At 33.5% G+C, this 11,811-nt stretch overlaps 2 protein-coding genes across 2 annotated transcripts; both read left to right on the top strand.

Annotated features, from left to right (window-relative positions):
* The first annotated feature begins 2,968 nt into the window (after positions 1–2,968).
* On the top strand, positions 2,969–4,483 carry LOC105769999 (14-3-3-like protein). The gene is made up of 4 exons (XM_012591019.2): positions 2,969–3,563; positions 3,656–3,778; positions 3,873–3,989; positions 4,076–4,483. Exons 1-4 carry the CDS (start codon positions 3,072–3,074, stop codon positions 4,148–4,150), a joined length of 807 nt encoding a protein of 268 aa, XP_012446473.1. The 5' UTR covers positions 2,969–3,071; the 3' UTR covers positions 4,151–4,483.
* Positions 4,484–7,993: 3,510 nt separating this feature from the next.
* LOC105771271 (acetylajmalan esterase) lies at positions 7,994–10,075 on the top strand. The gene is made up of 5 exons (XM_012592688.2): positions 7,994–8,366; positions 8,809–9,027; positions 9,114–9,262; positions 9,357–9,630; positions 9,711–10,075. Exons 1-5 carry the CDS (start codon positions 8,102–8,104, stop codon positions 9,926–9,928), a joined length of 1,125 nt encoding a protein of 374 aa, XP_012448142.1. The 5' UTR covers positions 7,994–8,101; the 3' UTR covers positions 9,929–10,075.
* The last annotated feature ends 1,736 nt before the right edge of the window (positions 10,076–11,811 follow it).

Raw genomic sequence — 11,811 nt, 5'->3', positions numbered from 1 at the left:
CCATAACCCGCCCCGTGAATCCATAAACCCTAAATCCCTAACTCTTAACCCCATAACGTCTAACCCTTAACCCATAAACCTTAAATCCCAACCCTTAAACCATAATCCCTAAATCCATACTCCCTAAACCTTAAAATAGTAACTCCTAAACCGGCCTTAAATCTTAAATTAATCATATACCCTAAACCAAAAACCCTAAACTATAGTGATAATTAATTCAATATTTTAAAATTAATACTATCTCTTTTACGATTGTATAAGAAATTTTTTAATATATAAATTAAAAACAATCAAGAATCATGTACCCCAAAAAACTTTAAAATTATTTTGAATAATAGTATTTTAATTTTTCCATGTGTTTTATTTCAAATTATTTTTACGTGTCATTATTTTTTTCTGAAGATTTTAAATATTCAATTAGAAATAAATTGAATATTTAAATAATTAATATAAATAAACCAATTAAGATAAAATGTTTTTAGCGGCGCTTTTTCAAAAATGCCACTAAAACCCTAAGCATTAGCGACGCTTTTTCAAAAAACGTTGCTAAAGCCCTGAGCATTAGCGGCGCTTTTTCAGAAACGCCGCTAAAGCCTCGAAAGATCAGAAAACGACGCCGTTGGGCTTAGGTTTTTGGTGGCGTTTTTTCGAAAAATGCCGTTAATGCTCATTTTTAGCGGCGTTTGCTAATGCTCAATCTTTAGTGGCGATTTCCTTAAAGTGCCGCTAAAAGCCTGTTTTGGTGTAGTGAGCTTGTGTGAGTAATGTAACAGGAAGCTCACGTGAGCCATGTAACATGAAGCTTATTCGGGCTATAACAGGAAACTCATTAGAGTTTAAAACAGAAAGCTCATGTGAGCTTAACGGATAACTCCGAAGAGCTATTATCAAGAAGCTCCGGATAGCCTTATATCAGGAAGTTCAAGCGAGTCATATGGGGAAGCTCATGAAGAGCCATATATCGGAACGCTCATAAAGAGTTGCGGTATATCCACAATATATGCAGGATCAATACCGATCATATAACAGGACGCTCACAAAGAGCTGCGGTATGTCCGTAACACATGCAGAATCAATATCGATCAGGATACTCGCAGGAACTATATAACAGGAAGCTCGAGATGGCTTATAACGAGACGCTCATAAGAGATATGGTGTGTCCGCAACATATGTAGGACCACAAACATTTCAGGAAAATCCTATATCCATCGAATTCCATTTAGTCAAACGAGACTTATCATTTATCGAGTTTTGCCGAATATGAAATAAATTTCATACATATAACAATTATACAATTCACATATACAACATTCAATTCAAACATATAAATATACATAATTTAGTTACACAAACTTACCTTGACACTTGCTTGTATACGAAAATCTACTAATCCGACAGTTTTTCTTTTCCTCGATCTAACTCCTTATTTGATCTTTCCGGATCTATATAAGTGAATTTAACATAAATTTAACACATTTCATATTCAATTCAATCCAGTTCACATTTTAGGCAAAAGTAACATTTTGCCTCTATACTTTTGATTAATTCCAATTTCGTCCCTAGGCTCGGAAAATGAAATTTATGCAATTTAATTCTTATTCCAAGCCTAACTGAAATTTTCATATAACATTTACAGCCCATGTATTTCACAAAAATAAAAAATTTTCATGAATTTTACATCTTTTCAGTTTAGTCCCTAAATCACAATTTCATGAAAAGGAAAAGTTGTTTATCTATCAACAACCTTTCATTTTTATCATAAATTTCATAATTCATGCATATTGATCCATGAAAAGTTTTAATACTTTGATAACTTTGCAAATTAATCCCTAAAATAGCTAGATTAAATTATTACGATATCGAAATATAAAAATTATTAAAAAGTAACAAGATTACTTACCCAATTAAGCTTACTTGAATTTCCTCTCTTAGCTAGGGTTTCCATAGAAAATTTGGAGAAAATGATGAAAATAAAATTATTTTATTCATTTAATTAACTTATCATCTTTTAATTTTTCAACTTTTCAATTTCATCCTTTTTTCTTGAATTTTCATTGATGAGTCATTATAATTATCCACTAACTCCATTTAATGGTCTAATTTCCATATAAAGATATCAAGTTTTAAATTCCATAGCAAATTAATCCTCTAGCTATTAGAATTCAACTTTTCATTTTATGCAATTTGGTCCTTTCTATAATTAAGCATGTAATTGATAAAATTTTCTCAACAAAATTTTCATACATCATTCCCATCATAATGCAAACCATGCAATAATATTAAAATAATTTTACTTTCTTACTCGGATTTGTGATCTCGAAATCACTATTCCGATTTCATTGAAAATGGGTTGTTACAATTAAGGCAATTGTTGCACCCACCAAAATGCTTCCTTTGCAACGCCAATTCTTGGCACAAGCTACTGCGTTTTTGCTTTTCAATTGGCTACTGTGTGCTTGCCGATCAGCAGTTATTTGCTAAAATTTTTCATTCATCATTAGGCTTCAATTAGCTCTCCAAATCAGTACTGCTAACTGTCGTCCATCTTGACTCTAATTTGCTGCACCCGTGCTAACATTCTTTGCCGACCATTGGCTTCAATTTGCTGCAGTCTTGTTAATTTTTCTTGCTACTTACTACTTGATTTAAGGTTAGTGTATGTGTTTGAAATTGGCATACTTGTTGATTGTGTTATTAAGCTTTGTTTGGTTCGATCAAGTAAGAAATTAGATGTATTAATTTAGTATAAGATTAATAAATTTAGTTAAAGTCTAAGTTGATTAATATTTTGATTAAAATTTGATTTAGTGGCTACGTGGACTAAAGTACTTTGACATGTTTGTTTGATTTGTTTCTATTAATTAGTTAATTCGGTATAAAATAATTACAGTTAATCCGACGGTCCAGATTTGATCATCATCGGCCCTCCTCCTTCAACGCAATCATCGCCTCCCACTTCTCCCACCCCCTCAAAACTCCCTCCCGAAATCTCAGATCTAATATTTTTTAAAACCTACCATCTCTTTCGCTATCTGCCTTTTCCCTTTCTCTCTATCTGATTCCTATCGACAATGGCCGCCGCCGCCACTTCTTCACCCCGCGAGGAAAATGTCTACATGGCGAAACTCGCCGAGCAAGCCGAACGCTACGAGGAAATGGTTGAGTTCATGGAGAAAGTCTCTGCCTCCGCCGACAACGAGGAGCTCACCGTCGAGGAAAGGAACCTCCTCTCCGTCGCTTACAAGAATGTTATCGGTGCTCGCCGTGCTTCCTGGCGCATCATCTCCTCCATTGAGCAGAAAGAGGAGAGCCGTGGTAACGATGACCACGTCGCTACGATCCGTGATTACCGGGCCAAGATCGAGTCCGAGCTTACTTCGATCTGTAACGGGATCTTGAAGCTCCTTGACACTAGGCTTGTCCCCTCGGCTTCCTCTGGAGATTCCAAGGTCTTCTATCTTAAGATGAAGGGAGATTACCACAGGTACTTGGCCGAGTTCAAGACTGGAGCTGAACGGAAGGAAGCTGCTGAGAGTACTCTCACTGCCTACAAATCTGCTCAGGTTTTCAAAACTTTTTTTCATTTTTCTTGAACATCAGTTTGGTTTATTTTCCTATGTTTTTTTTTTCTGTTTTAACTTTTTGTGTTTATTAGGACATTGCCAACGCCGAGTTGGCTCCTACTCACCCGATTCGACTTGGACTGGCACTCAATTTCTCTGTTTTCTACTATGAGATTCTCAATTCTCCCGATCGCGCTTGCAATCTCGCCAAACAGGTTGATCACCGATATCTTTTTTCCCCCTGAATAAAAGTAACTTGTTCATAAATCTAGATTTGCCAACGTGTTTGCTGTTTTTTTCTTCGGTCAGGCATTTGATGAAGCGATAGCTGAGTTGGATACTCTAGGCGAGGAATCGTACAAAGACAGCACCCTCATCATGCAACTCCTCCGTGACAATCTCACTCTCTGGACCTCCGATATGCAGGTAAATTGATTTCGCCTACTAAGATAAAGAAATCCCTTATTTTCCTCTAAATAAACCCATACTAATTTCATTACAAAATTAATTAGGATGACGGGGCTGATGATATTAAAGAAGCACCGAAGCGTGACGAGGAGGAGCAACAACAAAAGCCACAGCAGTAGTGAGAGACTGAGAGTCAGCCGGGCTATTACTTTCAATTATATAATTTGCCAATTTAGGGTTTCAATTCAAAATGAAACTTCTACCGATTTGATGTGTTTTTGATAGAAGAAGATTTGGTGCTACTTAGGCAATTCTTGCCTTTGTTTTAACTCGATCGTCCATGTACTCAGTTTTTTTTTTTCTTTTCTTTTTTAAAATTTTATTTTAGCTTCTTTGTGCTCCTGAATGCTCTATACTATCTGCTCTGAGCATATATCCGCTTTTACTCTTCACATTGTGGAATGGAAATGAATGATTTGGAAGTCACAATGGGAAATTGGGAATTTACTGCACATTTACTGGGTCTTGCGTTGCCTTTTTCTTCTTTTCAAAAATTACAATTTTGTGGGGTCGGTCAAGTACTGAAAAGGAGTCGTGGAACACTCGATGCCTGCTTTGCTTGCAATAGTAGCTGTTAGGTCAATTCAATCAATTGGGTGCCTCTTTTTATGAATCATGATAGCTGTTTGCCACGTCTTTTAGCTTATCTCGAAATGAGAGATTTCTTTTACTAATCGAATTAGTCTTTGTGGGTGAGTTAATACAACAAATTAATGAATATTATTATGATATTGTTGGGAATTGATTTATATATTAATTTTAAAGATAATCTAAAATATTAGAAAAACATTATGAGTATAAGGTAGTAAGCCTTCTACTCATTTATGTTAGACTTGGCCTTTGTGGCTGTACAAATTATCACATCTCTTCGCAGTTATTCAACAGTTGGATCAGCATGATTAACACAGATCACAATTTTCTTTTTCCTTCCAAATTTTGAAGGAGCTAATGAACGAAAATTTTAGGGTGAGCTTCAGTTGAGGTTTAGAATTTATCAATCTTTTTAGGACTATCAAAATTGAAATAATTTAAGTTGAAGCTTAAAAGGGCTGAGCTATAAAATATTTTAGATATTGGCATGCAATTTGCTAAATCTGAAGCATCAAATCATTCGACAGCATTTGATAAAAAAAGAAAAATCATACGACAGCAGACTGTACTATAAACTATAATTCAACTTTGTTCAATGGAAGGGATAATATATACTATAACATTATGAAAGTTACAATTTAGGAAATAATCTAATTTGTCATAGTTTATAATAAATTGATGTGTATATATTTTAATTCTAAAATTGTCTTTTATAGTTTCAATTAAAAACCTTAAGGATAAATATCTAATATGAAATTAATATCCTTATTAAACATGTATAATTTAAATTTGGTAATAAATATTTTAGACATCATAAGATAATATTATTTACCATATGCAAATACACGAGGAAGAAATCATGGTATATATCAGTAATTATTTTGATGAATATCTTTTCTAACATAATTTAAATATCTTTGATGAGTAAGAAAATAAAAACAAAACAATATATGGCAAGTATTAAATATATTAAACCTTAGGTATAAATAACTAAAGTTTACTTTCACATGTGCCCACAATTATTTTAATATTTTTATTTGTTTTAATTATATAATATTTAGTTCCTTTTCAGTCTTCAAATAACTTACCATATTTACATAGGTATAAATAATATATTAATTTTCTTAAATTAAAATATATAATTAATAATTAATACCAGTTCTTTTATAAACTTGGTCAAGTTAATAAATTAAATTTTAAATGAAATTTAAACATTTAATATAAGAAATAAAAATATTTTCATATAAATAGTTTGTCAATTGATGTACAATCGAATTAGGATTTTTTTTGTTAAAAAATGGATATATGTAATTTTAATGTAATCATATATGAAAAATAATTATTAATGGATGTTTTGTTTCTAAAATTTATTTTTTAGAAGCTTTCTCTTATAAATTAATTTGAAAACACCTTCTAACTAAGTTTTAATCAAATATATCTTAAAATTAAATTTTAAATGCAATTTTAAATACAATCAACTCCTTAATTTCGTTGTAGGTTCTAAGGAAAACTACATATTTGAAACCCTAAATTCTTTATTAAGGGTTTGAAATTTTGTGCTTAAATAGAACATGAGTTATTTCCATTTTAATTTTTTGCTTTTTAATTTAATCTCTTTTCTATATTCTAATTTATTCACCTTAATCCTAAATGTAATTTTGACTTTTTATATTTAAGTCTCGACTTGGGTGTGATTTTTATAACATTAATCGTTTTCTTTTCATATTTCTACCCCATTTTATTTTGTATGATTACTAATTTACAATTTTTAAAATTTGCGTAATATTAAAATATTTAACTTAAAAATTATTAAAAACTTTAAAAATATATATTTACGGAAAAAAACTAGTTTAAAATAAATTAACAAAAACTGGAAATGGCGGTCGGCTGGTATAATTGGGCTAGCTTTTGAAACCCTAAGTTGAGCCCATCGCGCCTCTTAACTTTTTATGGGTAAAGTAGAATTAATATCATTAAATTATTAGTAAATTTTTATTTTAATTACTTAACTTTAAAAAATTATAAAATAATACTATTCAAAAGGTTTTTTTTTTTAATTTATCGGGTTGTTAAAATTTTCTTTTTTAGAAAAAGTACATGTAGTGGACTCTGAGTGAAAATCTGACGATCGGTACAATAGATCAACACCTATTGACAATTAAAAGAACATACCTTAGACAGGGGCGAATCTAGAGGGCTGGCAGGGGCCAGCTTCACTTTATCCCTTTCAATTTTTTTTAAATTTCAAATTAATAAAGGTAAAATTATACTTTGGCCCCTCTAAAAATAATAAAAGTTTGATTTAATCCTTTAAAAATTGTATTTTTACTATCGTAAAAATCACAATTTAATTTCAGCGGCCTAAAAATATTTTCTAGCTTCGCCCTTGACCTCGGATCCAAGCAAATCTAATGGTCAATATTCGAGATCGAAAAATAAAGCTATTTGAATTTTAGTTCGAATATTTATGACATTTAAAGTTATTTCATGAAAAAAAAAACGAATTGTATAAAAAAAAAGAATGAGAACTTTCGATTGGTGCAGATAATACAAATAAAGAAGACTATATAACAATAATTTTAACAATATAATGACTTAAATAAAAAAATTTAAATATTTTAATAACTATTTTACAACTGAAATAAACAAAATATAAATTAATTTCTTGGTTCAAGACGAGTATGGCATCATGCATCATTGATGAAGATGCGGCATAAATTATGGTGATAAGCTCGCAAATAATGTAAATTGCTCTTCCTTTTGTTGATTAATATGATGTATCCTTTTATCCAACTTCATCTGTTTCTTCCCATTAAAATTCTTTTATTACTTCTATTAATAACTTTTCATTTTTCTTTTATATAGCCTTTTGTTTCAACCAATAAAATATTGTAATTGCATGGTTAATACTGATTCGGTTTAGATTAATTTTGTAATCACAGTACTTTAACCGGACCGAATTAAATTTTACCGGTTCAGCTCATTGTTTTAATTTTTTAAAATAATGTTTTATACATTTTAATTATTTTCACTAGTTTATGTATATTTATTTTAATAAAAGTAATTATAAATCAACGATACCAAAAAAGAGAGTTATAAATCAAAATAATAATTTTTTTTATGTTATTTCTTAAAAAAAACAATTTTTTTTTATGTTATAAGTCGAAAACTAAACTGAATGAAACAAATGTGTAAATAATTTAAGCTAACCAAACACTATAGTTCCAACTGATATTCGATTTTTCAGAATGATTTATTCTGTAGTAGAGGATTAGCACCAAAGGTGGGACTATAATTGTCATTCAAAGCAGCCATGGCCCGGTTTCCTAATCCGCCTTTTTATTAGACATAAAACTGCCACGATTCGAAGACAAACTCTACTTTTCCCCATTTATATTCCATTACGAGTTGCATAAGGCACAGGCATTAGCCAAAAAGTTTGCTTTCCCAACTTATTTGTTTCTCTCTTGAAAATCAGGATGGCTACCTCCCTTTGTACTCATGTTCCCGCCCTCTTTCTTCTTCTTCTTCTTCTTCTTCTTCTTTCAGCTCCATGCAATGCAGGTATTCTCAGGACATGCAAGTTCGATGCCATATATCAGCTGGGGGATTCCATATCCGACACCGGAAATCTAATCCGAGAGCACCCTTTCTCTCCTTTTGCTAGGCTTCCTTACGGTGAAACCTTCTTCAAGCATGCAACCGGTAGATGCTCCAATGGCTTACTCATCATCGATTTTCTAGGTAATTTCCTTATTTGTTTCTTTCTTCTTTTTGTGGTTCTCATTTAGTATATGAAACAAGCTTAGTATTTTGAAATTTATGCTATGCAAGTACATAGTATATAGTACTTCTTTTTGGTTAAGATCGCAGACCTAACATGTTTCTTTTATAAACTTTAGCAACGTGAGACCAACTGACAAAATTATTTGGAAAAGTTAGTTTCCAGCTCAATCTGACTGAGCTTTTAAGGAAAAAAAAAAGTTTTAACTTTAAAAAAGGTGACCGAAAAGGTCATGATATTAATAAACCCTTAATTATGTGGCAGTCCAATCATCTTAATTATGTTTGTTTATATAATCATATATGTCTCCTCTTGCCTTTTCAGAACTTTCCATATTATATTTCAATGCAAAACTAAAATTCGTTGTATGGCATATAATAAACGTAATTTCTTTTTGGACAGCTTTATCTGCTGGAATCCCCTTCCTCCAGCCCTACTTAAACAGTAATGCACTATTCACTCGTGGCCGTGGGGTGAATTTCGCGGTTGCTGGCTCCACTGCGTTACCTGTGGAGACTCTAGCTGATAATGGAGTTGTTGCTCCTGTTACCAATTCTTCTCTTAGCAGGCAGCTTGACTGGATGTTCACCCATTTTAATGGCATATGCCACGATGAGGATGGTTAATTACTAGTCTAGTCCCACAATTACCCTCAGTAATTTGCATCAACTGAACAATATATATGATCCTTATGTTTTGTCTGATAGATTGTTTGGAGAAGCTTAAAACAGCTCTTTTCATCGTTGGGGAGATTGGAGGGAATGATTATAACTACGCCTTGTTTCAAGGCAAATCCTTTGACCAAGTCAGATCCATGATGCCCTTGGTTATTCAAGCCATAAAGGATGCTGTAACAGTAAGTACTTTATGATAAATCTTGAACTCGTATAATAATCATTTCAATTTCAATACTATACTCATTAACCACGTTTGTTGTTAATGTGTCACAGAGAGTTGTTGGTTATGGTGCCACTCGAGTGATTGTTCCCGGAAACTTTCCAATAGGCTGCTTCCCCGTCCACCTCACGGTATTCCGGTCCAATGATTCCGATGCCTACGACGGTTTCAATTGCCTCAAGGGCTTGAACAACTTGTCAAGCCATCATAACGGCCTTCTCAAACAAGCTATTAAAGAATTGAGAAAAGAACTCCCTCATGCCACCATATTGTATGGCGACTACTACAATGGATACATGAGGCTTTTGAACAAAGCTAAATTTCTTGGTAAGTTCTTTTTTACAATGATAGATGGACATAATATATGTCTACTTTAGAATTGTTCTGATTTATTAATATATGAATAGGTTTGGATCCAAATTCAACACAAAAAGCTTGTTGTGGGATAGGAGGAGATTACAACATGGAGCTGAACAAAATGTGTGGAGCAGCAGAAGTGGGAGTGTGTAAAAATCCAGATGAACATATAAGCTGGGATGGAGTTCATTTGACGCAAAAAGCTTATCAGTTGATATCAGGATGGCTCATTCATGGCGTTTATTGGAAGCTTCGATGCGGGGTTTGAGCATGTCATGCCATTGTTTTATTATTTCTGTATAGGCATTGCATATTTTTTGGATGCGGGGTTTGAGCATGTCATGCCTTTGTTTTATTAACTTAAGAATCATATTTTCCATAAATTACTAATTAACATAATAGCAGTAAGCAGTAAGCAGTATTTGTATCTTATAACTTATCACATAACATCTTTAAAAACTTAACTATTTAAATAATTTTTGTTCAAATTATTCCTTTGCTAGGTCTGTCTATTGACACGAGGGTTTGTCTGTCTTTTGACACGGGTATTCTTTCTTTTTTTTTGGTCGTTTTTGGTTTTGGTTTTTGGAGCGATCTGCTTGTTTACTTTGTTGTAATGGAGGAAGATTTGGCTAATCTGAATCTGGTTGATGAGGAAGAGGAGGCATTCTAGGAGAACGCAGTGGTGGTTGACCAGAATTTTCAACTTAGTTTGGAGGGACGTTGTTTGACTGATAGTGTTGTGCATTTTCCCTCGTTACGAAACACTATGGCTAATCTTTGGCATCCTCGGGGAATATGTATTTCAGATTTGGGAGAGAAACGATTCCTTTTTCAATTTTTTCATGAGGTGGACGTTCAAAGAGTGCTTGCGAGAACACCGTGGTTTTTCAACAATCACTTATTATTGCTCCATAGGATCCAGCCAGGGGAGAGTCCGTCATTAGTTCCGCTAAGTTTATTGGAATTTTGGGTCCAAATTCATGATCTCCCCTCGGGTTTAATGACGGAATCTATGGCTAAACAATTTGGGGCTTTTCTGGGACAGTTTATTGACTATAACACATCGTTTTGATCGATGAATTTTCAATCTTTTATGCGTATTCGGGTTCGGTTGGATGTGACAATTCTGTTGAAGAAGAAGAAGAAGATTCTGATCGGCAAGGATCGGATTGTCTATGCTTATTTTCAGTACGAGAAACTAAGTTTATTTTGTTTTATTTGTGGGAAGCTCAGCCATGGAGAGAGTTTTTGCCCTTTTCGTACCAGAGTGGATCCTTCAAAAATAGTTTTTGGTTGGGATATCTCTTTACGTGCGGCGGTGAGACGGCGCAATGCAACGGTTAGCAAGTGGCTTTGGGAAGCAGATGGGTCGGAATGCAATTTGTTGGATAAGGAAAGAGATTTTCGGGGCCGAAATTTAAGGAATGAGAGTGATTTTGGGAGTAGTCGTGGGGGTGAGTTGGCTAAATCTTATCCAAATCCTAATTTTATTCCTTTAGGATCTAGTCAAATGGCGCTAAATAAGGAAATTGACAAATGGCTCAATGTGGTTAATAGGGAGTTATATGGGGCCGACAATGGACATGGGACTATGAAACTGCAATTAGATGAAGAAAATGACCCGCTTCATACTTTGGAAGGTAAAAAACGTCAGCGTGTGGTGAATGATTTAGTTAATCTCTCGAGTAATAATTTTGATGGAGGAGTTAATGATATATTGGCTAGCTCTGCAGGGCAGAGCAGCTGGGCGCAATGAAGCTAATTAGCTGGAATGTCCATGATTTGGGGAGGTCACAGACTATAAACTGGCTCAAAAATAAACTAAGGGCCATTAATCCCCGTATTTTGTTTATGATGGAAATAAAGTTGAACTCTAAAAAGATGAAAATGGTGAGATTGAAATGTGGTTTTCCGAATGGTATAGATATTGGAGCAATTGGATCAAAGAGAGGTTTATCTCTGAGCCGAAAAGGTAATTTTTTTGTTTCGTTTAGAAGTTATTCCCATTACCATGTGGATGTTGACATTCATGATACTGAAAATGGTGAGACTTGCAGACTTACGGGTTTTTATGGCAATCCTGATGAACGCTATAGGCGGGGGGTCTTGAGAACTTCTTAACCATCTGGGCATGACCAATCAGTCCAT

The sequence above is a fragment of the Gossypium raimondii genome, chromosome 5 (genome assembly GCF_025698545.1).
Source record: "Gossypium raimondii isolate GPD5lz chromosome 5, ASM2569854v1, whole genome shotgun sequence".
In the NCBI taxonomy this organism is placed as follows: Eukaryota; Viridiplantae; Streptophyta; class Magnoliopsida; order Malvales; family Malvaceae; genus Gossypium; species Gossypium raimondii.
This window is presented reverse-complemented; position numbering and strand designations above follow the sequence as displayed.

What these genes read in the sequence shown, in the direction of transcription:
- LOC105769999 (XM_012591019.2), top strand. Translation starts at nt 3,072, where the DNA reads ATGGCCGCCGCCGCCACTTCTTCACCCCGCGAGGAAAATGTCTACATG. An exon ending in CTTGCAATCTCGCCAAACAG is followed by an intron (nt 3,779 to 3,872) that starts GTTGATCACCGA and finishes TTCTTCGGTCAG; the next exon opens with GCATTTGATGAAGCGATAGC. An exon ending in TCTGGACCTCCGATATGCAG is followed by an intron (nt 3,990 to 4,075) that starts GTAAATTGATTT and finishes AAAATTAATTAG; the next exon opens with GATGACGGGGCTGATGATAT.
- LOC105771271 (XM_012592688.2), top strand. Translation starts at nt 8,102, where the DNA reads ATGGCTACCTCCCTTTGTACTCATGTTCCCGCCCTCTTTCTTCTTCTT. An exon ending in CATATGCCACGATGAGGATG is followed by an intron (nt 9,028 to 9,113) that starts GTTAATTACTAG and finishes TTTGTCTGATAG; the next exon opens with ATTGTTTGGAGAAGCTTAAA. An exon ending in CCATAAAGGATGCTGTAACA is followed by an intron (nt 9,263 to 9,356) that starts GTAAGTACTTTA and finishes AATGTGTCACAG; the next exon opens with AGAGTTGTTGGTTATGGTGC.